This window comes from Geotrypetes seraphini, chromosome 1, assembly GCF_902459505.1.
Source record: "Geotrypetes seraphini chromosome 1, aGeoSer1.1, whole genome shotgun sequence".
NCBI classification, from domain to species: domain Eukaryota; kingdom Metazoa; phylum Chordata; class Amphibia; order Gymnophiona; family Dermophiidae; genus Geotrypetes; species Geotrypetes seraphini.
In genome coordinates this window covers 245,827,374-245,853,309 of record NC_047084.1, presented here as the reverse complement: position 1 = coordinate 245,853,309, position 25,936 = coordinate 245,827,374, and the positions used below count along the sequence as shown (strand labels likewise).

Below are 25,936 nucleotides of genomic sequence, written 5' to 3'. Positions count from 1 at the left end.
TAATTTTTCTGGAAATAGGGTTACCAGATTTCTTAATTAAAAAAAAAAATACAGTCACAAATACAGTCACAACCAGACTGCATGGGGAGATATTCACACTTCAATAGCTATTTGTAATTTTTCTGGAAATAGGGTTACCAGATTTCTTAATTTAAAAAAAAAAAAAAAAAAAAAAAAGACATATGGCCCCCACCCCTGTTCCGCCCCCCAGCCCCGCCCTCATCTCTTCTTCCCCCACGTCCAGGCTGAGCATGCACGGATGCAATGCAATGACATCACACAAATACATGTACTGTCATGTCGCATCTGCACATGCTTGAAGGATCTCCAGCTGCAGCCTCGAGCTCAGAAACTGCTGTGTTTTGGAAATCTGTCCAGACAGTCCTCTAAAAAGAGGACATGGCCGGGTTTTCTCGGACATCTGGTAACCCTATGTGGAAACTGCTTCGATTTGTTTTACAAGAGAGGCAGTGCAGCAAATTTAATAAACAATCTCCTTGCTGGCATTTCTGCAAACCGTCACTGGTTAAAGATGAGCTGGAGAGAGTTCAGTCTTGCCTTCTGTGGTAATCACCTGGATAAGACTTCCTGATTTTGGCCGGTTGTTGCCAATAGTCCACTCATAAAATTTTCTATTAGAAAGGGAAAACACAATATTGCTAGTGGAGGAGATCATACATTTAAACAGACAAAAGAAGAGATATCAAAAAGTTTATGCATGTGAAGAGACACTGTTTATGCATGTAAATCAGCAGACATGATTTTAGAAGAGGCACTCCCTATACCCATAATACATCCAGCACACCTAAATTTGAAGGTCCTGATTGTACCTTAATATTTTCCCCCTAATTCTACAATCTTAGCACCTAAATGAAAATGCCTTTTGTGTGCTAAGATCATAGAATACTATCGCTTATGCACATGAATGTGACATTCATTCACATGTTCGCACAGTGGTATTCTAGAATATAAGCGTACAAATGACATAGCGTGCAACTATAAGAGAGCATTCATAGGGGAGGAGGGACATGGGCGAAACATTGACCTCTCACTAAGATCCTCCCAAGAAGTATTCCTAACGACATCCTCTCTAAAGGATATCACACAATGTGATACCCACCAGCAAGCCTTTTCCAGAGGGGCCCCACACTCTGGATTGTACTCCCTGAAAATCTTGTGTTACATGAAACCTCACTAATTCAGGAAGCAGGTGAAAGCTTGGCTCTTCATTCAGGCCTTTAATGGAAGTAGTAACTAGCTTGCTAACCACACACACATCCATACAAGGAGTGACACCAGCTACACACACTGTAGCAGAACATGTTTATCCATTCCTACCCTAGCTAAGAGTCACCGCCCAGGAAAAGAATGCACGGGTCCCCATTGAGGATACATTGAAACTCTCAGTTCAGTGTGTGGCAGCAGCGGCAGCTAAGAAATCAAATACTGTATTTTTCACTCCATAAAACACACTTTTTTCCACCCAAAAGTGGGTGGAAATAAGGGTGCGACTTATGGAGCGAATATAATACCCCCCCATCCATACCTGTAAATCAGACATGTCAAGCCCACGGGCCAATAAAACTTGGTCCGCCAAACAATTCCTGACATTGATGAGACCCGCCGTGCCTTCCCTCCCTCCATCAGGTGCAGCCCAGCAAGTGAAAAGGAGCCGTGTTGAAAAGAAGCCCGCCGCATCAAAAAGGAGCCTGCCGCCACATATTCCCTCAGCAGCGGTCCCGTACGTCAGAGGAGGGGTGGGACCGCGGCAGAGGGAACATGCGGAGGCCGACTCTAGAGCCTTTGCTGGGCACTCTCTTCCCCAGCGCCGCAATCGTCTCACGCCGGCCCAGCCTGAATGTAAAGACAGTTTCTTGAAGAAGGCTCGATCCTGAACCTTGCTTTTTCCCCTCGGCAAACTCCTGACTCATCACACGGAGATCGCATTGGCAGGCTCCCGAAACATTTCTTTTCAGCATGGTCACGCCACAGAGCTGACAGGAGGACAGATCAAGGGAAATATCCAATGCATTAAGAAAAAATGGATCCCGAAGTATTTTCTTGAAAATCAGCAGCACCCTTTAACTCTTCAGAATGTACATCAAAGTTGCACTCATTCTTATAAATACCACCCTCAACTTCAGTTGTGCTTAAATACATTGTCTTAAATCATAGAGAGCCTCATGGTGTAATCGGTATTGATAATGAATGTGACTGATGGCAGCCTGGATATACTGGGTCTTTTTTGCCATCATCTACTATGCTGAGTGAAATGGTGTGGTGGCCGTGTTAGCCCACTCTACAAGGAAATATGTAGAAATAAAACAAAAACAAAGAAAAATAATATTTTTTTTATTGGACTAACTTAATGTAGTTTATGATTAGAAGTGAGAAAGAAGACTGAAGATTGAAAAGGGCAACAGGATAAGTGATGGAGAAGCAGGATGGGATAGGGGAAGGGAGAGTGCACAATTATTAACTATGCTGGGAAAAAAACTGATAAAAAGAGAGCATGAGAAGGGAGTGATTGAAAGGGAATAATGTGATGAACTAAATTATCCACCTTCAAAGCAGAAAAACCGGGTGGTTATAACAATTGCTGGGAATCTTTTGGTCATGGTATATCTACTCACTTAGCAACAAATTCTAGCGGTGTCCAGGAACTGAAGTCTGCATTAGGCATCGCTGTTCTGTTCGCTGGCGTATCCAAGGTAACCCTGTGATTAGGAGAGATAAGAGTTTTATTTGTACAGTATGTCTTTCATTACAACAGCTATCGTCTTTTGCTCTTCATACTGTGTGTATGTGTCTTTAGTGAGATTATACTGTGGAACAAACAGCAGCACTGTATATTAAAATATATTGATTCAACTCTAACATTATATGTGAGAACAGCACAAAAAAATAATAAAAATAGCCATAAGAATTATCCTTACTTTATACCTCTTGAAAAATTACACATTATTATCAGCTCTGCCCAGCAGATAGGCTTGTTGCAGGGCTAAATCACACAAAAAAATTTAAATTGGCAATAAGTGACAACAGAAGATTTAATTGTGAAGTTAAATCTTAATGGAAGAGATGGCCATCCAGCATTCCCTAATTCACAGAAATCAACAAAGGCAGAATAGCCTCCTCTCCCCTTCCCAATACAGACACACAAGTTAAACTAATCCTAGCTGTACACTTTCACCCTAGCTGTACAATTTCACCCATTCCTACCAATCCCGAAAGGATTCTAACTCGTACCCACCTGTACCTGCTAAAATCCATTCCATCCCCACTATTAGTCTCCTCTATCCCCCCACCCATACCCACAGGAATTGACACTATTATTTACTTGCTCATAGCTCCCATGGGTTTTTGGATGGTGTTCACTATTGAACCCATGAGTGTTTCAAGCCTCATTCTGGTGTTTCTGCTGCCACTCTAGACATGTCAAGCCTCATTTTGGTGCTCCAATTGCCCCTCTCAGTGTATTCTAAGCTTCACTCTAGAGTCAGAGATTTTTGACTACACTTCTGCAGGAATCCCACAGCAACTTCTTCCATCCCCATTCCTATGCAGCTCTCCGTTTTGGTGTTGTGTCCTTTTCTTCAGAAATTAATAATGCAGCCATAGGACTCAGCACCACAGTAAAGGCTATAGATGCAAATGACATTTGTGTCTATATACTCATGCACAAATTACATTTTGAGATGCACTAATAAGCCACTAGTTAATTCTAACTTGTAAAGCATCCATATCTGTTTGTCATTCCCTCTATAATCCCCTACCCTATCCACCTCATCCATCCCCTTGTAATTCCCTACCTGAGTAACATGTATATAGATTCACCCTTTTTGTCCTTTATGTCTGTCATAATTAGATTGTAAGCTCTTTCAAGCAGGGACCATCTCTTGCATGTTTAATGTACAGTGCTGCGTGCGTCTAGTAGTGCTACAGAAATAATAAATAGTATTAAGTGCTTAGTGCTCTTGCACAAACCTGTCTATAACAAAAATATTTGTACAAGAGGAGAAAATTATGATGTCACTTACGGCAGAATAGCAACAGCAGTAGAACCAGCTGGTAATCCACTCTTTTCACCCCCAAGACTCTGGCAAAGCTGATGTACAGCTGCTTTAGCCATGCCGTAGCCCACCATCCCTATTAAAGGCAAGGAGGAGGTAGAATGACAATTAGTTAAAGGATTTATGAAACACAGTCAGTGCAAGAAGGTTTCAAAAGATATTTTTAGTCAAGAACAATAATATAGTAAATGAGGACCAATTTAGAAGGCTGCAGGTCAACTACACACCATTCTCCATTCCTTTAGTAGAATCCAGAGATTACAAAAAATGAATTAACTCAGGTTTGAACTTTTGCCACTCTGTGTACCTTCTACTAAACATCCATGCACATATCAATAGATTTTTCTCTCCCTTGCTTCCTACAATAACACTACATTTTCTGTTCCAGATACTAATCCTCTCAAATCATGTTTGTAGTGATTTGCAGTAGAAAATAAAGAATCCACTGAACCCATTTTCTGTACTCTTTACCTACCCAGCCATTCTGTCTTCTACTTTACTAACTGCTCCTGACTTTCTTAGGTGCCCCTTGGGAGGCACCGAGTCAATCATGGCCTTAGGCCCCTCACTGTGCAATATGGGGTTCAGGGGAGCATCCAGTGGCAGGAGGGAGTAGGCGTCCACTCCTGCCTTTTTTGGGGGGTGGGAAGGGAGTTGGGTAGGGGATGTTTGGGGGCACCTGGCTTGGGGGGAGGGTTCCTCCGTTGACAGGAGGGAGTGGGCATCCCTTCTGCCAATTTTCGATGATCCGGGGGGTGTCAGTCTCCGGTGCTAGTTCGTCTGGGAGGTGTCGGGGAGGGGGCTTTTTTCTTTTTTAATGGGGCAGATATTGTGTATGTATAACACACACAAACACACACACAAAGCATCTGAGCCCATTTAAAAAAAAAAAAGTTTCCTGCCCCGAACAGCTGAATGGAACTGAACATCAGTGTCAATGTCTGCAATCACAGTAGTACAATACTGCAGCGATAGATATAAATCAGCTCAGATAACAGCCTGTTAACACTGGATGATCAGAATGTTAGTTAGCTAGCTACCTTATTGCACTGTTTGAAATGAATTAAAAGCAGCAAGAGGTGCCATGCTAAGGCCAGATAAATGGTTTGTCATGCTTAGCATCTTATCTCTGGCAGTGGCTAGTCTGGATAACTTGGAAGTTCCTTGCAGATCCCAATAGGAACTTGTCCCTTATCTCTTGCTCCCAGAATCATAAAAAGTTGAGACTCTTAGGTATATTTAGTTAATAATTAATGAACCTGACCTCCAGAAACCTGTCTTAACCTTCCTTGAAACTCTATACTACCAGCCTAGACCACATGTACTCAAAATTCAGCTGAGTAGCTTACCTTTCACCAGTGTTATACCCACTCCCTCCTGCCCAACTCCCCTGACACTCCCATTCACCCACTTCCTCCTGCCACCAGGCCCCTTCAATCCCTCAAACCCCCGACACTCCACTGAACCCCCAATATTCCACCCAACACCCCTGACACTTCAACATTCCACCCTGATTCCCACCCCTTGAATCTTTGAAGAAGGCCAGGAAGAGAGATGGCCACTCCCTCCTGCAGGCAGGCCAGCCTCTTCCAAAATGTCGGGGCTTCCCCTTCCCGGTGCATCCTGGGATGAACCGGGGAGAGGCCTAAGGACCTGACTGGCTCAGATACCTAAGGCCCCTCCCATAGGAAGGGCCTTAGGCACCTGGGCCAATAAGATCCTTAGGCACCTGGGCCAATAAGATCCAATAAGATCCAGGGATTTCCAGGGAGTGGCCTAAGACTCCGATTGATCCAGATACCAAAAGCCACTCCCGCAGTTTCAGGGAGTCCTGCTGGCTCAGCTGATCGGTCATTCCCTTGCCACGATCTGCTGATAACAAGGGATCCCTCGGCAAAGATAAGCAGCTGACCCACCTTTCTTTGTGATTAAGCAGGCACAATTCTCTAAATGGCTTGTTCTTATGCAAAAATTATATTTTCCATATTATCCATCTTTTCACTTATCCATAATGGATCAGTCCCATTTATGTCAAATAATCAAGACTATACTATACAAATGCACACATTTCTGTCAAAAATAAATCTCATAAAAAGGAGTAAAACCCCTCTTACCCAAAAATAAACAAAACCCCAAAATAGAAGAAATGGATCCCTTTAGTGCCTCTTTGTAACAGAAAAATGGGACTAAAATGTCAAATGCTAGTATACTATTTCTGCAGTTACACAACTACTCTTTCTCAATCCCACTGGCTTTCATGTTTAATGAGTAACAAACAACTGGCAAATAGTAAACAGGTCATGCTGTCTAGAAATACACATCAATTGAAACCATACAACTAAGATCATGAAGGCAGCTTACAGAAGCGGTTCAACTCTGTTATTAATTCAATCAGCTTTATGTTTTGAAAAATCTTGTCAATACTTTCATCTTTTACACATGAGCTTCAGTAAAGAAATTATATGGGGTTTTTAAAATAAAGATTCCTGTCTTCGTACATTCCCATCTGCAGTTTCTTTTTTGTTTTCAGTGAAAAAAAAATGTCTTTCCCAGCTCAAAGTATCAGTTCAGAGCTAAGAGGTATCCTACCATGACCCATCAATAGCTTTTCCTCTTGAAATAATAAAATGTGCAATTTACTTGTGACGTGTAACAGACTCTGAATCTACAGAATGGGAGAAAAGCCTTTGTGAGGCAGATCCTTGGTGTGGTGTTGAACGAATTGCTGGCAACTGTTCTAGAGAAGTTACCGCATTGTAAACAAAATTCCTTCCTTTTGCAGATGATAAAATATGTTAATTACAATATTGTAATCACATCATATGTCTTATTGTTTTAATAATTTGGAGGAGGATGGGAGAAAATGATTGTTTTATGTATTACTTGTGTAGTTAATAGTGTGTTTTATGCAGTATTTTATGTTCAATTAATTGTATTGTACTGTCAAAGTTTGAAAATCAATAAAGATTAAAAAAAAATATGTTATCTTGTCATCTTACAAACCATTCTTGTCTGATTTGTATTTGCACTGGTACAAAGATCATCACAGAGATTTCTGTAGGTTCCTTTGATATATCTACATAGTATTAGACCATCTCAAACATGTTTTTTCTAACGTCAATAACTAATTTAGAACCCTTTCGGCATATACAGTACATGTCACTATGAAAAATCACTGGCAGGTTGATATCTTCCTGCCTTGTTTCTCTACCCATAGACTGCATTCTAGCATGCATCCAGTTTTTGCTGCTCTTGCTTGGCTTTGTACACTCACTGCCAATTTGTTATTAATTAACATGCCCAAGGACAAGGGAGCATGATAAGGAATGAAAAGAGAAAGGTCACAGTAGGAGAGAGTATGGTGTAATGGTTAGAGCCACGGCCTCAACACCCTGAGGTTGCGAGTTCAAACCCTGTGCTGCTACTTGTGACCCTGGACAAGTCACTTAATTCTCCACTGCCCCAGGTACATTAGATAGATTTTGAGCCCACCGGACAGCTAGGGAAAATGCTTGAGTACCTGATTTGTAACCCATTCTGAGCTTCTTTGGGAGGCCAGGCTAAAAAAAATTGAATACATAAATAGACTTCTTTACCAAAAGAAGAGAATACCACCCACTAGAAGCTATGATAAAATTTAGTTCAATAATTTTTATTTATTTATAATAAAACAGACATCATATATACAATAAGGGGCTCATAATAAATTTAAAAACCCGTCCAAAAAGGGGCCTAAATCGGTACTTGGATGATCAAAAAGCCAGATCGTCCAAGTATCGATAATCAAAGCTAGTTTTAGACGTATCTAAAACCAGCTTAGGCCTTTCCCCTACCTCTAAACACCTAGAGGGAAAAGAAGCGTTTTTAGAGGAGGGGAAAGGGCGAGAGATGGGCCAACCTAGACTTAGTCGTACAGCAAGTATAATCAAAACCTTGAACAGGTTACCTAGTCGGAACTTATACGTCTTGACTTAGACCAAGTCTAAACAGGTATAAGTTCCGAAAAGGGGCCGCTGATCTGATTGCAGCTGCCGCGATCAGCTCAGCGGCTCCAGCAACCTGCCCACCCCTGACCGCAACGATCGCGGCAGGAGAGATGCCTCATCTCCCCTGCCGCGATAGCGATCCCCGAACTGCCGCAAACCGTGGTACTTCGGGGTAAGGCATAAGGCACCATAAGCATAAGGCACCATAGCCACATAAAGAATAGTTCTGACTGAGCCAGGAGCCCACGGAAGTAAAAAGAAACCAGCATGGCAAAAACATTACCAAAAGTGAGAATTACAGAAAGGAACACAAGTAACTTATTCAGCTTGGGGTCCTTTATTACTAAGCTGCACTAAGCACTACTGTGCAATTACCGCAGGAAGTTCAGTGCAAGCTAAAAAAAAAAAAGTGTTTTATCTTCTGGGAAGGGGGTGTGGAAAGAGGGTGTGACAGTGCTAATTGGTTAAGGGCTGATTCTCCAAATGGCATCCCGATTATAGGCAGTGGTAGTTGTCCTACTTACTGCCTTCTCAACAGCTAATCAGGACACACATTTCTAAAAAAAAAATAATAATAATAATAAATCTGTGAGGACGAACGCCTAAATTTTAGGCATGTGTAGCACGTCTACAGACACATGTAGGGATGCTTAAGTACGCCCAAGGCGGAATGTGGGCATGGTTTTGCCTGGAAGTGGCCTTGGACGAGCTTAAGCATCCCTACACATCTCCCTAGACGGGAGACAGACGCCTGAAATGTAGGCTTGCAAAATGCTGGCCTACATTTCCCAACCCAACAGTAGACGCCACTTGCCATCAGCTGATTGCAGCACGGGAATCCCCGATCAGCTGAGCCGGCAGGACTCGCCGAAGCCACAGATTCAGGGAGTCCTGCCAGCTCAGCTGATCAGCACAGCCAGCTGTGGAGGCAGAGGACACTCTCTCTCCCCCCCCCAAGATCATCAGGGGGATGCCCGCTCCCTCCTGCCTGAAAGACAGCTCCCCCCCGGACACCCCCTAACAACTTCTGACACCCCTCAACCCGTACCTTAAAAGATGATCTGGCAGGAGGGATGCCCACTCTCTCCTGCCAGCAGGGCTGCCTCTTCAAAATGGCATTAGGCACCCGGGGCTTAGGCGCCTGGATCAATCAAGGCCTTAGGTCCCAAGCAGTGCATCCCAGAATGCACTGGGAAGGGGAAAGTCTGCCATTTTGAGATGGGCCTGCCGGCAGGAGGGAAAGAGGGAGCATCCCTTCTGCTGGATCATTTTTAAGAAATGGGGTAGGGGGAGGTGGGGTGTCGAGGTGAGGTGTTGGGCGTTCTTAGCTAGCTGAGCTGATCATGGCAAGGGAATTTCCCCCAAACAGCTGCATTTCCTAAGTCAGTTCTTGAGAACCCTCTTGCCAGTCAAGTTTTCAGGATATCCACAATGAATATGCATGAAGTTGATTTGCAAACACTGCCTACATTGTATGTAAATCTCTTTCATGCATATTCATTGTGAATATCCTGAAAACCAGATTGGCAAGGGGGTGCTCCAGGACTTGGGAAACAGTTTTAAATACCAGGCCAATTTTTTTTTTTCTGCAATTCAAACAAAAGCTAGAAAATAATGAGAAATGAGAGCAAGTGAACATAATTAGCTAGACAGCCTCCTAGAAAGGATTCTTAAAACCACTAATTAAATAAATAAAATCTTCAGCAGCTATAATACGATATAGGAGTATTTCACCAAGAGCTCAAAACCCAAACCACAATAATCACAGGTCCCATTAAATTCCCAGTGCAGTTATTAAAACATACTGTGCAAAAACACATTAATACTGGAGTGTAATGCCGATGCCAGAAAAAAAAAAAAAAAAAACAACTCTGTCACTCGTTGAATTTTAACCCCAATATTTTTAATGTTTAAAAAGGACATTGTACGTGGTACCTGGGGTCCCTGAAAGTCCTGCCTTCGCTCCAGCCAGGGTAAGCAAGCCGCCATCTTTCAGGTGTTTCACGGCCAGGTGACTGGAAATTGCCGAGGTCCAAACACTCTGTTTCCACATCTGGTCACAGCTCTTGTAAAACGCTGAGAACATAATACAGAATGCTCTTAGCTCCCAGTGTACTAATTACAGCAGTGGGCCGAGAACCAGGTAGCCAGTGTTAAAATATCACCAATACTCTCTCCAACTTAACCCTAATTTATCTCAGGTACAAACTTAGGGGTCCCTTTCTAAGCTGAGGTAAGCAGCTAAAAAGGCACTACCATGTACTTGGGTGTCCCGTAGTAGTTCTGGGATTGGCACGTGCTACCCATGCACTAAAAATTGATTTCATTTTTTTTTAACACAGGGGTGTGTTTGGAGGTGGAGAGTAAACATGTCCTGTGCTAATTAGTTAGCATGTGGGCACTGCTGTGTGCTAATTGATTAGCACAGGATTAGTGGGGAACCCCTAAGGCCTACAAAATAAGAGGCAGTAAAGGCTCATGTACTAATGGCAATGTGCTAATTGGGAAAATATCATGTAGCCATTAATGGGGGAAAAAAATAAACTGCGGCCATTTTATAGCCTCGCTAGAAGTGACCTCGGAGTGTGGAAAACCCATACACTAAAAATAGCACAGGCCACTTTCTAGTACTGCTTAGTAAAAGAGCTCCTAGATTGTGAGCCCTCCAAGGACAGGGCAATACCTAGTGTACCTGAATGTAACAAACTCCTAGCTACTACTGAAAAAGCTGCAAAATAAATCCAAAAATGCCACATACAACATACTAGATTGCTATCCTCCACATGTAACTAAATGGATAATGGGAATATTCAAAATAGAAGGCCTTCTTTTCCTCTATTTTCTCATCCCTATGCAAACATGTCATTACAACACTAAAACAAAACACCACTTCAGTAATACCACCTTTAATACATCGGGTACAATCATCCTTTGATCATTCTGCAATGATCTGATGAAAAGAGCATAGCTCTTGAAGAACTACATCAAAAATATCTTTTAGGCCAGGGTGATATTTAAAAAACTTGCACTATGTCAAGGAAGAAATATACGTCAGCATACATATATCATTTTTGGTTAATATCCCACCAAAGAATGACATCAAGTTGTTAGACATTTTTTAACTCTGCAATATCCCAATATAACGAAGGTTAGATATAAGAAAACACATTTCACTTTATTTAGATTTTTAGCAGTGAAACATTTACCTTTGATCCCAAGAAAACCAACTGAATATAATAAAGTTCAGACTTTTGAAAACTTTGTTATTCCAAAAATATGTGCTAGATATCTAGGATAATTTTTATTTTTGTTCAATTCAAGTGGTTTGGATTCCTGGGTATGCTCAGTTCTTGTATTGTAAGTCACTTATAACTTTATGGTAATGGTGCTAAACTTTTATTTCTATATTTACAAAAGGAGAAATATCTAGTTTTCACTTTTGCTAGATTTTTTGCACACCACTATTCACATCTTGAAGGGAGAGTGTTGCAATAATTGTGTCCTATATCTAATGAGTTGCACCAAAACTAGGTGACATGTCAGGTCCTCTGTATTTTGGACTTATACAATAAGTTATTCTCTGTGTGTTCTCCTTCCCCTTTGGAAGTCCTTTGCTTAGCCCTATTTCTATTCACTGACTGCTGTAATATGGGGTTTCTTCTCCAGACTCAGGTTTCTGACTATATCAGTGGTCTTCAATGCAAGGCCCATGAGCTAATGGCGGTCCGGGGTTCCATCCTCCACCCCCGGTGAGACCCAGTAGTTGCTTCACACTTCAGGATGCTGGTAGCGCGAGTGAACTAAACATGCTGCCTTTGGCAGCCCAAAAGCAGCGCATTTACTTCACTCATGCTGCCGGCAAGGAAAAGGGTGAGCAAGTATCATATTCCAAGGAGGGGGATCATGGAGGGAGGGTTACTAGAGAGTTGCTGGACCGCAGAAATGGGAAGGAAAGAAAGAGATGCTAGATCTCCAGGGGAGGGAAGGGAAAGAGGAAGACAGATATGTTAGACCACAGTAGGGAGTAGAAGGAGGGAGCGAAAGACGTGATACCAGACCACAAGAAGGGGGAAAGGCAAGGAGAGAAATGTAACACTACTGGAGTGGTGAGGGAAGGGGAGAGAGAGATGCCAGACCACAGGAAGGGGGAAAGGGAAGGAGAGAGATGTCCGACTACTGGAGGGGGAAGAAAAGGAGAAGAAAGAGATTTCAGACTGAGTAAGGGTAGGGGAGGACAGAGAGATGCCAGACCACAGTAGGGAGGAGGTGGGAAGGAGAGAAGAGAGATACCAGACCACAAAAAGGGTGGAAAGGGATGAAGAAGAGAGAGATGCCATACCAGGGAAGGGAGGAGGAGAGAGATTCCAGACTAAAGTGTGTGTGGGGGGGGAGGAGAGAGGACAGAGATGCCAGACCACAAAGGAGAAGGAGGGAAGGGAAGAAGGGGAGAGAGATGCCACACTGTGGCACCTAGTAAAGACTGTGGGAAGGAGAGGGGAAAGATGTCAGACCACCAGAGGGGGAGAGAGAGGGAGGAGATTCTGGAAGGGAAGAGAGGTGGAAGAAATGCTGTTTAAGAAAAGATAGGAATAGGATGGAGGGGAGGTGAAGGGCAGAGAGAGGGAGGAGATAGTGGATAGATGGGAAGACATGGAAAAGTAGATAGATCTGAGAAGAAAATAGAAAAATTGAAGAAAGTTGAATATTAAAAAGTTAATGCCAAAGATGGATGTAGGGCAGAAAGTGAAAGAGAAAACCAGCAAATGGATAGAAGGCTCCAGAACCAGAGTTAATAGCACAGAGAGAAGGATGTGGAAACAGAGACTGGGAAAAGATGATTAGAAAAAGAAATCACCAGACAAAGGTAGGGGAAATGATTTTTATTTTTAGTTTAGTGATTCAACTGTCAGTTTTGAGAATTTACATCTGCTGTCTACATATTGCACTGTTTCTATTTCTCTGGTGTTGTACTGCATGCAGAGTCTGGTATCTTAGGTTTTCGTTTGTACACATTAGTACTTTTAGTTTGTGGTCCTGTATTTGCATAGGGTTTATCTGTGCTCTACATGTGTGACCAAGGCCAGGTGTTTTGATAGGAATGAATGTCGAGAAGCATTATTGGTGTCATGGCCCCAAGTAAGAAGATACTTCTCAGCTCTCCTTCAACCCTTTTGGACCCAAAATGGCCCTCGATTAAAAATTAGTGAAGACCACTGGACTATATGGACTGTAAAGTTAGGAATTTCTATGAAATAGTCTACATGCTTCTCTCCTCTCTACTCCTTCCTGCCCTCCATAGTCCTCCCTACCCTCTTCTAACCACTTCCTCTGTAATGTCGCCTAGAGCTTGTATAGGTATGTGCGACGCACAAATGGAAGAAATAAAATAAATATGATTTGTAAAATTTACACTTAGCCTTTGCTGAGCCACCAGTCCATCCGCCAGCTACACATAGTATGGCATCCACTTTCTCTTCACCAAGAAGCTTTCCCACATCTGCTGTGACCTTGAATGCATAAAAACACTGAGTGAAACAGTTGACATTTTCAACATGTTAATAAAGTCTAACATTTCAGTATTAATCTTTTTCTAGGTCTGAATTGCTAGACCTAATTAAGAGGCTTTTCTACAAGTCTGCTAAGCACATGGGACCAAATTTTATATATGGTGCCAAAAAAATCAGCACCATAAAAAAATGAGCACTATGGACTATTCTATGAATGGTGGTCCAAGTTGGGTGCTATTTACAGAATAATGCCTAGTGCCAGGATCAGCACCCAACTTTAAGGGACGAGGATTTACACCAACTGAAATCTGGTATAAATCCCTACACCAAAATTAGGTGCAGATCGGGCATATTATGTAACAGTGAGCACATAATTCTTGGACCATCCATGACTCATGCCCCCTTTTCAAATCCACGCACAAGAATTTACACATACAGAACTTTATAGGAGAACACCTTGTAAAGATGGGCAAGTAAAGTCTATTTATGTCCAATTAGCACCCAAATTACCTGTGCTAATTGGTTCATTGCACAATTAAATTGCGCACGTACCCTATACAGAATCTGGGGGATGATGTGCAGATAACATGTGGAAACGAGCTACCACAAGACCAAGTTAAGGAGTTTTGCAAATCTGTGCCCGTTGCCATGTGTTAAACCGCATGTTAGATATTACTTAATTTTTGTGAAAATCTGTCAGGAGGTGGTGGCAAAGGTGGAGAGTGGGCATGAAAGGTGTTTGGCAGTTAACCTACTTCACTTATCATGCATTAACCCCCAAATTCTATAAAGTCCGCCTAAAGTGAGGTGCCTACATCAGCAGACTTAGCCGATGTAGGCACCTAACATATGATTAATAGGCTTAAATTGGTGCTGATAATGGCACCTCATAATTGCCCATTTTTGTATTTCTCCTTTCCTCTGGAATAATCTTCCGCCTTACATTACAGCAGAGCTATCCTTCCCCAAGTTTAAATCCAAGTTAAAAACATTTCTTCCAGTTAGTGTTTAACATTCCTTTGGATTAATTGGGAGAGTTTTGGGAGAGGCTGGTGGAAACTGGTAGATACGGTCAATTACTTATATCAAGGCTTTTTATTTTGTTGTTATTTGATATGCAATTTTAATTTGTATGAATGTCTTGTTTGATGCTTTTCCTTTTAGAAATGGCATTCCTTTCTGCAATAATTTTGTTTTAATTAGGGAGGAGGAAATTATTGTATTTTGAATTCTTTATGTACTTAAAGTGCGTTTTCTCTGGTGTTTATGCTTTAATTATTTGTACTGCACTATCAACGTTTGAAAATCAATAAAGAATTATATATATATATATATATATATATATATATATATATATATATATATATATATATATATATATATATATATATATATATATATATAAAGCTACTATGACCTTTTGCATTTAGTGGGATATCAAGCCCAAAATAAACATAAAATAAAATTGAAAGTTAGGCACCTGACTCAAAAATGCGCGATTCTGTAAAAAGCAGGCACCTAGTCCAAAGCGCAAAGTTAGAAGTGGTTGTGGTTAGGAGCAGATTGCGGGTGTGTGAGTTAAGTGTCTACTTAGATACAGGTATTTAGACCAAGAAAGCCCTGCATTAGTTAGTTTGTTTTATATCCTGTCCTCCCAGGGAAACTCAGAACGGGTTACATAAAAATTAATATGTTTTTATACAAGGTGTTGGCAAACATGGTATGGCAGGATATTGTCTGACAGAGATGGCAAAACATAACATAACATGGTATGGCGAGACATAGCATGATAAGCATTGTATGACAAAACATAGCATGGCAAACATTGTATTACAAGCATGGTTAACACAGCATGGCAAACACACAGTATTAAATAATACAAAACATGGCATGGCAAACATAGCATGGGAGCTATAGCACTGGCCACAGTACTCATTTTGGTCTCCGTAAGCATAATTTTAAAATGCAACTATGACTTATTTCTATCTGTTCATGGGAATAGTTGGGTTTATATGGCTACCATAATATAAAGATGGTAGAAAACTTAGATTCCACTGATCTCTCTACTCTAACATTTCTAGTGCCAAGTGATAACTTCAAATTTCAGTCATATGCACACAGAACCTGCAGGGTAATTCAACACAAGAGGCTGCAAATGGCCATATTAGGTCATTTCAGACCTCTGTGTCCTTCTTCCATGGGAGGAATGTGGGTATAAGGCAAAGGGGCCCAAATTAAAACCATTTTTTACTCAGAAAATATTAAATGTCATTATACCAATTGCTGCAAGGGTCAAAACTTGATAGCTGATCTTGAAAACTTTTTAAAATCAAATCACAGAGAGGAAGCAAACCTAATCTTTAAAATGCTTGGAGTCACACACAGCACAAGACATTTAGCTGTGTTACATGATGGTTTGCATGTCACATATTGCAGAGTTTTTTTCTTTGCTACAGCTGACATGGGTTTTGGACAGATGACCTTCTGCATTGCAGTGCATGACATCCTCAGCTTTGAGGCCAGATCTCAAGCCAAGGGGATCTTCTTTCATATTTAAGATTTACAGGTAACTAGCGAGGATTCAGAGGGAAAGAGAAAGGATGAACCTCTAGAACAGGGGTGCTCAAATGGTCAATCGCGATCGACCAGTAGATCGCAAAGGCAACACAAGTCAATCGCATTGCCTTTGTGATCTTGTTCTTCCTGCTTCCCCGAGCCAGGCCTGGCATGTACAAGCGCCGGACCCACAAGCCTTCACCTCCAATGTCAATTCTGACGTCGGAGAAGACGTTCTGGAATATAGATTTTTTTAAAAAAATAATTCTTTGTTGATTTTCAAATGTTTTTGTTTGGTTTTTTTTTTATAATCTATATTCATTTTTTAAAAACACTTTCAACAAGTGAAAATAAAGTAATTAAACATTGTACACTTTAGACATCACTTAATATATTACAGGATTAATACAGATCAATACCATCCCCCCCACCCACCCTATTCTCTATCATTAAGATATCCAGAAATTTTATCTTAGTTTCCAAAATACACTATTCATTTTTAAACATAAATTACACATATATAACCATTCAGACTTATTTATCAATCCTCAAAAATATCACCCTTCCCCCCAATTACCATCCTTAAAAATGATCAATTAAAAAACTTATATTCCTCCCCCCTCCCCCCTCAGATATGCATTTTATCTAACAACAAAAATCATAACTATAATAATTCATCAATGGACCCCAAATTAATTTAAAGTTTTTAATATTCCCTAACAAATCAGCTCTCATTTTCTCATATTTATAGATTAAACATAGACTTGCCCACCAGAATGTAAAGTTGAGACGATCCCAGTTTTTGCAGTTCCTTGTAATCAATCGTATAGCTGTACTTGTCATAATTTTAAAAAAGATGTCTTTTATATTTGTCTAGGAGATCTTTGATATGCAAAATTGTACCACAAATTACTACTTCATAAATTAAAGGAATCTCAGATTCTAAAATATTATTAATATGTCCCCAAATTGATTTCCAAAAAGTCAGTATCTTAGGGCAATTAAAAAGCAAATGATCTAATGTTCTTCTGTCTAGGTGACAGTGCCAGCACCTATTAGATCTAGAATTATCTAACTTATTCAGTCTAACTGGGGTTCAAAAAGAAAGATGTAACAAAAAAACCAAGCTTGTTTCATAGATGCTGATGCTGTACACCTAATCCTCCAAGACCAAATACGTGGCCATCGAGTTGCAGAAATATATTGCTTAATCTCGATGCTCCAAATATCTCTAAGAGCATTTTTGGGTTTTTTATTCATAAGTTCAGATATTAATTTATACCACTTAGCGGCTTGATGTCCTAGCATGTCTGCCTGAAAGCAGAGGAATTGCAGGCTATAAAATTTTTTTTAATTACGCAACTCAGGGAACCCTTTCTGAATAGCCTGGTTCAGTTGCAACCATTTATAAAATTGACATTTTGAAATACCAAAAGATTGTTGCAACCATGAAAATTCAAGTAATTTCCCATTTGAAATAACATCCTCTAATGCAGTGATTCCCAACCCTGTCCTGGAGGAACACCAGGCCAATCGGGTTTTCAGGCTAGCCCTAATGAATATGCATGAGAGAGATTTGCATATGATGGAAGTGATAGGCATGCAAATTTGCTTCATGCATATTCATTAGGGCTAGCCTGAAAACCCAATTGGCCTAGTGTTTCTCCAGGACAGGGTTGGGAACCACTGCTCTAATGTTATTATGCCTACTTGCATCCAATCCTTCCAGGCAATTTTAGTCCCGCCTATTTGTATATTGGAGTTCAGCCATAGGAATTGACATAAAGACTGTTCTATAGGAATTTCAGTTAATTTATTTATACATCTCAAGGTCTTCCAGGTATCCAAAATAATGTTATTATCCTTAGCATAACTAGGTAGTTTAATGTCCAATACATGGGACAAGCGCATTGGGGACATAATTTTCCGTTCCAAAATTAACCACTCTGGATAATGTTCCATGAGGTCAGGCAGGATCCAGTACATACCCTGACGCAGAATATAGGCCTGATGATATCTATAAAAATTTGGGAAATTTACCCCTCCCTCCACAATTGGTTTTTGTAGAGATACTAAAACTATTCTAGCAGTTTTGCCCATCCAAATAAATTTGGTACTATTCAGTTTTTATTATAAGAATCTTGAAAATAAATTGGTAACATTCTCATTTGGTAACATACAACAGGCAGAATCATCATTTTCACTGTTTGAACTCTCCCCCCACCAAGATAAATGTAACGGATTCCATTACTCACACATTTCTGTAATCTTTAACAATAAAGATTTTTCATTTATTTTCATTGTTTCTTCCAGTGTCTTATGAATCCATATTCCTAAATATTTTATACCTTCTTCTTTCCCCAAAAAAAGGGAACTGATCAAACAATCCTTTTTGAGAATGTATATTAAGCGGTAGGATTTATGATTTATTCCAATTTATTTTATATCCTGAAAATTTTCCAAATCTTTCAATCAAGTCCAATAAATGTGGAATAGTAGATTCAGGATTCCTCAAATGAAGCAAAATATCATCTGCATATGCAGAAACTTTGTATTCCCGACCAGCATAAGGAATACCTTGAATTTCCTCTGCTTGTTGAATAGCCAATAGAAAGGGTTGCAATACAATATCAAACAACAGAGGAGATAAGGGACATCCTTGCCTAACTCTCCTTTCCAAATGAAAACCGTCTGAAAAATAATTATTTATATACAATCTGGCCAAAGGGGGAGCTATACAAAGCTTTGATCATTTGTATAAATCCAGAACCGACCCCAAACCAATCCATTGCTTGGTACATAAAAGTCCTTTCTATACGATCAAATGCCTTCTCCGCATCTAAAGATACAGAGAAGGCTGGATCCCCCATGGATTTTGTTAAGGTCAACATATGTAGAGCCAATCTAGTGTTATGTGAAGAATGTCTATGAGCAACAAATCCGGTTTGGTGCATACCTATAATATAAGGGAGAGCCTTAGCCAAGCGTAAAGCCAATAACTTAGCCAACAGTTTTCCATCTACATTTATCAAAGATATTGGCCTGTAATTTGAAACCAATAAAGGATTTTTATTTGGCTTCGGCAAAACTATAGTCAAAGATTCTGCCATAGTACCTGAAATGCAGCCTTTATTCAGTTGAGCCTAATATAAATTTAATAAATAAGGCAGTAATGTATTTTGAAATGATTTATAAAACTCCAGTGTATCCATTCCCTCCTGGAGTGGATCCAACTTTAAGGGACTTCAATGCTCTCTGGATCTCCTTTAATGTAATAGGTGCATCAAGAGATCCTTTTATATGCTCAGGAATTTTAGGACCCTCGATTAAATTCAAAAACTCTAAACCATCAAGTTCTTTATTTGAATAAAGCTCAGAAGAATACAAAGTCTTATAATATTTCAAAAACTGTTTTAATATATTATCAACTTGAGAATGAGTAACCTCATTTTCATCTGCAGTAGTCACAATCTTTACTTTCCTTTTTTTTTGCTTTTAAATATTAGCTAGTAATTTTCCCGCTTTATTCGAGTTTCCATAATACAAAGCTTGTTGAGTAAATAATTCTTTCTTAGCCCATTTAAAGGAGATCTCATTGTATTTATTTTATTTATTTATGTATTGATTGTATTGATTTTCAAATGTTAATGGTGCAATACAAATAACTAAAGCATAAACACTAGAGAAAACGCACTTTAAATACATAAAGAATTCAAAATACAATAATTTCCTCCCCCTTCCCCATAATTAAAACAAGTACATATATAATTCCAATAATATTGATAACTAATTATAACAAAACAATAATTGCATTCATAAGAAAACCACAATATCCCTCCCACCCCCTCCCTCCACCTTGAATGTGGATATTTAAGAGGAAAAAATTATTTTCAATCTTTACAGTATCTTGTTAATGGCTCCCAAATATCTTGAAACTTCACAAAATTCCCCTGCTGCATAGCTAGTACCCTTTCTAAAGCCAGTCAGGAGAACACCACCAACATCAGTAAACCACACGAACCACATATACCACTCCAAAAATCATACAAGTGATATTTATTATTTAACTGGCAAAACTGTAAATTGCATGACAATTTTACCCCTTGTATGGCAAACAAACAGTAAGAACAAGATCCAAAAAATGTAGAATATTTGCATCCTGTGAACCGCCTTGCCTTTCAAAAATTTGGCAGTCATAACCACCATCTTCGAGGTCTGCTAGGTTGCAATTATTCTCAGCCCATATGAGATGGAGAAAAGACTGCAAGCCCATCCACCCTCCCAGCTTGCCTTTCAGAAATCTGGAGAAGCCCCTTGAAGAAGGGCAAGGCAGAGATTTTAGCAGCAAGGAACATATTAGGCTGAGCAGTGCCCATTAGACACATAATAAATTAAATGAATGAGCTCACCATTTTCACTTCTCAGTGAGTTAGTAAGGTGCTGCATAAAGCAAGTTCAATTGTGAGGGAAGGGGGGGATTTTATAGTTATGTATTGTATAAGTATTGATTATTTGATAGGTAAGGGGAGGAAGGGGGGAGTTAATTATTTATCACTGTTACCACTGATGATTATTAAGTGATATAGATATTGTTAATTTGTTTGGACATTTTATCACACTTATTGTAAGTTTGAAAATGAATAAAGAATTAAAAAAAGAAAAGGTGCTGCATAAAGCACAACAGAAGAAGCACAATCTTTCAAAATATAATGAATCACAGTTGACCACTGCCTTCAGCCTGGATTCTAGCTCTCTGCCCTCATGGCCACAGGTGGGGAAAAAGTCTGAAAAAAACTCACTAAAACAAACTTCCATAAAATGGACTGGAAATCTACTACTGCTCTTCCCCTTCACCCAACCTACTGAATCTGTCAGCCTGTTCTGTGTAGCCTCCACCAAAACTAGACAAATAAAGCAAGATGAGCAGTGACACCTCAGAGGGAGAACAAATACTCTCAAGTCCAATGTAACAGAAAAACCTTTATTAGAACAACACAGTGACTCAAAAGCAAAGTGAAGAACATAAGAATACTGTTGCAGGGTGGAGTATCAGTCACTGGCCAACAGAGAGAGAGAGCCCGAGCAATGGTGGAGCTCATTGAACCTGAGAGGAGAGCTAATTGGCATAGAGCTGCAAGTGCAGCTGGGAGCTTTCCACTCACTCTGAGTGGATTGTGGTGCTGAGTGGATTGTGGTGCTGTAAAGAACAGCTCCCAGGACAGAGCGCTCAGAAAACTCCTGTGCAAGCTGGGTGACCCTTGCAAGGAGAAATGCTGGTCTCTGGCCTAACTAGCAGGAGGCCCAGGGTGGCCAGGTTGACTATTCCCGATAAGAGGAAGCTTGGTGGTGGGAGGATCTTCGGGAACCTATACACTGGCAGGAAAGATCCCAGTAGAGCCTGGAGTCGAGGAAGGGACTCGAGCTTGATAACTGGTGGAGGGACCCAAGAGGCCAGGAAGTGAGGAACTGGCAGTGGCCCCACAAGAGACAGCTGCAAGATTCTAAGGCTGAGGGGGGTCAGGCAGCTGATCAGTGGTGGAACCGGCAGGACCTGTGGTGACCGGCATAGAGACCGTGATGGCACTGAGAGCCATCAAAGAGAACCCCAGGTGAAGCAGCCTGAGAGACCTAGGAGCATTGGCCAAGATCTAAGGGGCATCCGGCAGAAAGACCAGCTGGGATGGTGGCAACCAGCGGAGTGACCAGTGAATTGTACCGGAAGCTGCCAAAGACCTGGAGGGTCAATACAGGGTCAAAGGAAGACTCCGGAGAGACTTGGAGGGACGGAGCCCAGGGAGGACCCGAGAGAATGAGGAGTCCAGGGAGGACCTCGGGAAGACCTGGTCACATGTTTTAAGAACAGTGTGTAACCTTGTATGTTTTGTGTGTTACAGGGGACAAAGGTGCCTAGAGGTGGATATATGATGGATAATACTGCTCGGCCCAGTCATATGATCACAAATACCCATACAGAGTCAGACCAATGGTCCATCTAACCTAGTATCCTGTTTCCAACAGTAGCCAATCCAGGTCACAAGTACCTTGCAGAAAATCAAATAGTAGCAACATTCCATGCTCCCAGTCTCAGGGCAAAAGTGACTTTCCCTCTGTCTATCTCAATATTAGAAAACCGAACACAGCCAAACTTCTGCCTGCATGATGGATCTGTATGAATATCAAAGTACATGTACAAAAATAGTGTTCGAAAGCACAAAGTGGAACACAAGTCTCTGGATGTCCAGAAAAAATGGTTTTATTCAAACTGTCAGATTAAAAATCAATTAACAGCAACCTCAGGGTTTATTTAGGTATGGAATGTGTCACTGATGGTACATGTTCACAAAGAACATAAGAATAGCCTTACTGGGTCAGACCAATGGACGGCAATCCCAGTAGCTCGTTCTCAGACCCAGACCCAGACCCAAAAGTAGTGTTCAACAGCACCTTGTGATTAGTAGGAATATTGTAATGACAACTGTAAGTATCAGAGGTTGCTGCTTGCATGATATTAAGGAGCCTGCTCCAGTTTTCAATCATATTTGGACAAAAAATATATATTCTATTGTCCTCCACCTGATATTCATTTAAAAAATTAAAATCTTATGACTTACCTGATCAGTTTGCTCAGTAAACGAGTCAGATGTTTTCACAAGGACATTTGCATTTGCCTTTTCATTTTCTACTATGTCTATGCAAGCTACCCACTGATAAATAAAAATGAAAACATCATATGTTAACATTTTAAATATGCATCCATATTAAAAAAAAGTGTTAGAGATCAAAAACAACCTATTAGCAATATAACAATTTTCAGATCTCCAGATAAATTGTTGAGATCAATTCATGAAGTTTACAGACAAAAAAAAAAAGCCCCAAGTCAGAGCTTTATGCAATAACTCAACTACTATTTGGAAGACAACAGCTGTGCAGAATAAGCTCTGAAATGCAACAGCTCAGATCATACAACAGCTAGGCTGTCAACAGGATCCAAATCTACTGGAAAAAATGATCGTCCCGAGTTTACAGCCATTGCAAGCAGGGACTTGTAATCTTGCTTTCTTAGAACATTCACACAGAAACCAAAACTACAAATCCCTGCATGCAAAGGTTGTAAACCCAAGACTTGGTCAATATAATTACATTGATTTGTAGCCAACTGACAACAGTAAATTTCTAATCTCGAACTAGCTCCCGACATTAATACAGTGCTATAGCCAGCACTCTGAGGACATGCTGTTACTTTACAAAAACTCCCAGTATTTGATTTAGTGCACACTTAAATACCACTGCTTACCCAGCTTTTGGACCTAAAGTATTCCACACACTTAGAGCCCAGAGCTCCTGTTCCTCCATAAATCAGCACTTTCTGAGTTTCCGCTACTGCAGCCATGTCCTGCCTCTCTTGTCTTTCAATGCCTGTTCAGACTGTGCACTCTCACTGCTCCTGGCTAATTGTAGCCACAACCAATAAGAAAAGAGCGGGCGCCCTGCCCACTCTTTTCCTATTGGTTGCAGCTCGATCTAGCAACTAAAGTGGAAATGTAAGCCCAGCTCCGATTGGTCACTGGGCAGTGGCTTTTTGTCATTGGATACTTCAGATTACATTCCCTTCCTTTTCAATTGGATTGTGCTGGGAGAAGGAGGATTGCTATGAAAGAATTCTGAACAGTGCCAGGAACCTGCAATTGTCTTTCGTTTCCATCACTTAAACTAGTACAGCACTTTAGCTACAAACGTGAAAATTGTTGTACCAATAAAGTTTTTCGAATCTTATTTCCTGTTGTATCACTGACCTCTCTAGATCGGATGAATCAGTGGCTATTTAGCATTAGCAGAGACTACTAATCATCATAGTAAGAAGACGCTTAAAGCTAGAGAGGACAATCGTTTATTATTTTTTTTTTTTATTCTACTTTTCTTAAAAGGTGAGAATTGTTCATGGCAATACAGTATAGGAAAGAAATGATCCTGAACCATTATCCAGCGTTCTCCCTAAACTGCGCTGGAGTGTTCAAACAGTAGGAGAGAGATAGGGCTTCATTATCACATTTTCTATTGCGAGGAACAGACAGATTTCTGCAGGATTCCCAGGAAATCTGCCCATCCGTGGCAATTGAAAACATGCCAACCAATATTCAGCTGGTGGTGGAAAAACACTGAACGTCAGTGCCAGGTTAAGTCCAGGCCATGGGTGTAGCCAGCTTTCCAAACTTTGGGGTGCCCAGGAGTGGACTGGGGGAGTCAATGCATTCCTCATCCCCTCTCCCCCCCATCCCCATTGTGCGCACGTTAAACATACCTTTTCTGCCAGTGATGCTGAAACCCCACCAGCCAGTTCCCAAGTCACTTCCTACTGTGTTTCCCCGAAAATAAGACCTACCCTGAAAATAAACCCTAGCATGATTTTCGGGGTAGGTCTTAATATAAGCCCTACCCCCCGAAAATAAGCCCTAGTCGCCGGCAGAGCAGTGTCCTTCCCCACCCCGTTGACCCTTCCACCTCTCCCAACTGAACCCTGACCACGAGACCGAAATACTTGGTAACAAATGGCAGCACAACCACAGCCTTCTCACGCCCGGGCATTCCATGCCACGTTGCTGATGACATCATCAGTGATGTGGCAGAGAAAAGCCCAGGCGTGAGAAGACCGCAATGCAGCCTGTGCTGCCGTTTGTTACCAGGTATTTCGGTCTCGTGGTCGGGGTTCAGATGGGAGGCAGAGATGAACGGATCAGCATGGGGGGGGGGGGGGGTCTCATGCCTTCTTGCTAGAATGATAGGCAATCTAGCCCAACACAGGAAACCCAGGAAACCTGAAAGAGGAGCATGTAGGCTTACATAGTTGTTTCCTGAGAAAGATCAGGTGGAGAGTAGGAGATCCGATGAAGGATAATAGAAAGATGTTTGGGGGGGGGCAGGGGATGAGAGGAAGGGAGGGATAGAAGCTGCAAGGGATAGAAGCTGCAAGGGTTCTGCTGCACAAGGGATGGGAGGGAGGGATAGAAGCTGCAAGGGTTCTGCTGTACAGGGGGATGGGAGGGAGGACTAGAAAGATACTGCACCGGGGATGGGTGAGAGGGGAGGAAAAGAAATAGGAAGAACTGAGGTGAAGGAGAGGAAGGGAGAGATGATCATTGTACATGAAAAAAATAAAAATAAGACTTACCCTAAAAATAAGATATAGTACCTTTTTGGGGCCCAAAATTAATATAAGACAGTGTCTTATTTTCAGGAAAACATAGTAACACTAATTCTTGAATGGAGGAGGGAACAGTTTAGAAACTGGTTGCTGGGCTTTGGCACCCTGGAAGCTGTTTAAAGGGGTTCCCATGTGTTCCCAAAGTGTTCCCCATGTCTATGCCAGAGGTCTGGGCACCAGCACTGAATATTGGGGGCTAATTTGCCCAACGGGGCTTATGTGTGTTGCCATTTCCAGATAGCAGCTGCAAAGAGAAGGAATCTGTAGTGCAGTGACCCTGTAACAAGGCGTCTAACTCGAAGCCATACCCATGCCTAACATGCATAGCGCCTATTTCTTTGAAGGCCGCCTAAATTTTTAGAGGCACCTTGTTTCAGAATCACTCTTTATTGATAGGCGCCTAAGTTTCAATTATTGCTGATTAAAAAAGCTTAATTTACCTTGTTATTCAATTTAGATAGGCGCATATCTATTTGGGTGCATCTAAATTAGGTGCCTAACATTAGGCGCTGGTTACAGAATTTGGGTCCGAATGTCCATTGTAGACTAGAATTAAGCATTGATTTTTTTTTCCCAGTGCCAATTTTTGAGTGCTATTTATTAAATCTAGACCCA

General features: G+C 41.0%; 1 protein-coding gene across 1 annotated transcript; it reads right to left on the bottom strand.

Annotated features, from left to right (window-relative positions):
* Positions 1-219: 219 nt before the first annotated feature.
* On the bottom strand, positions 220-23,571 carry QDPR (quinoid dihydropteridine reductase). The gene is made up of 7 exons (XM_033930037.1): positions 23,417-23,571; positions 22,734-22,826; positions 13,470-13,566; positions 9,995-10,135; positions 4,041-4,149; positions 2,634-2,717; positions 220-632 (listed from the first exon to the last, which is right to left on the bottom strand). The coding sequence occupies exons 1-7, from the start codon at positions 23,510-23,512 to the stop codon at positions 527-529; spliced, it is 726 nt and encodes a 241-aa protein (XP_033785928.1). The 5' UTR covers positions 23,513-23,571; the 3' UTR covers positions 220-526.
* Positions 23,572-25,936: the final 2,365 nt, after the last annotated feature.

Excerpts from the sequence above, each read along its gene's own strand:
- QDPR (XM_033930037.1), bottom strand. The coding sequence starts at position 23,512 with ATGGCTGCAGTAGCGGAAACTCAGAAAGTGCTGATTTATGGAGGAACA. Across the intron at positions 22,827-23,416 it reads ACTTTAGGTCCAAAAGCTGG|TGGGTAGCTTGCATAGACAT; the intron begins GTAAGCAGTGGT and ends TTTATTTATCAG. Across the intron at positions 4,150-9,994 it reads AGGACTTTCAGGGACCCCAG|GGATGGTGGGCTACGGCATG; the intron begins GTACCACGTACA and ends TGCCTTTAATAG.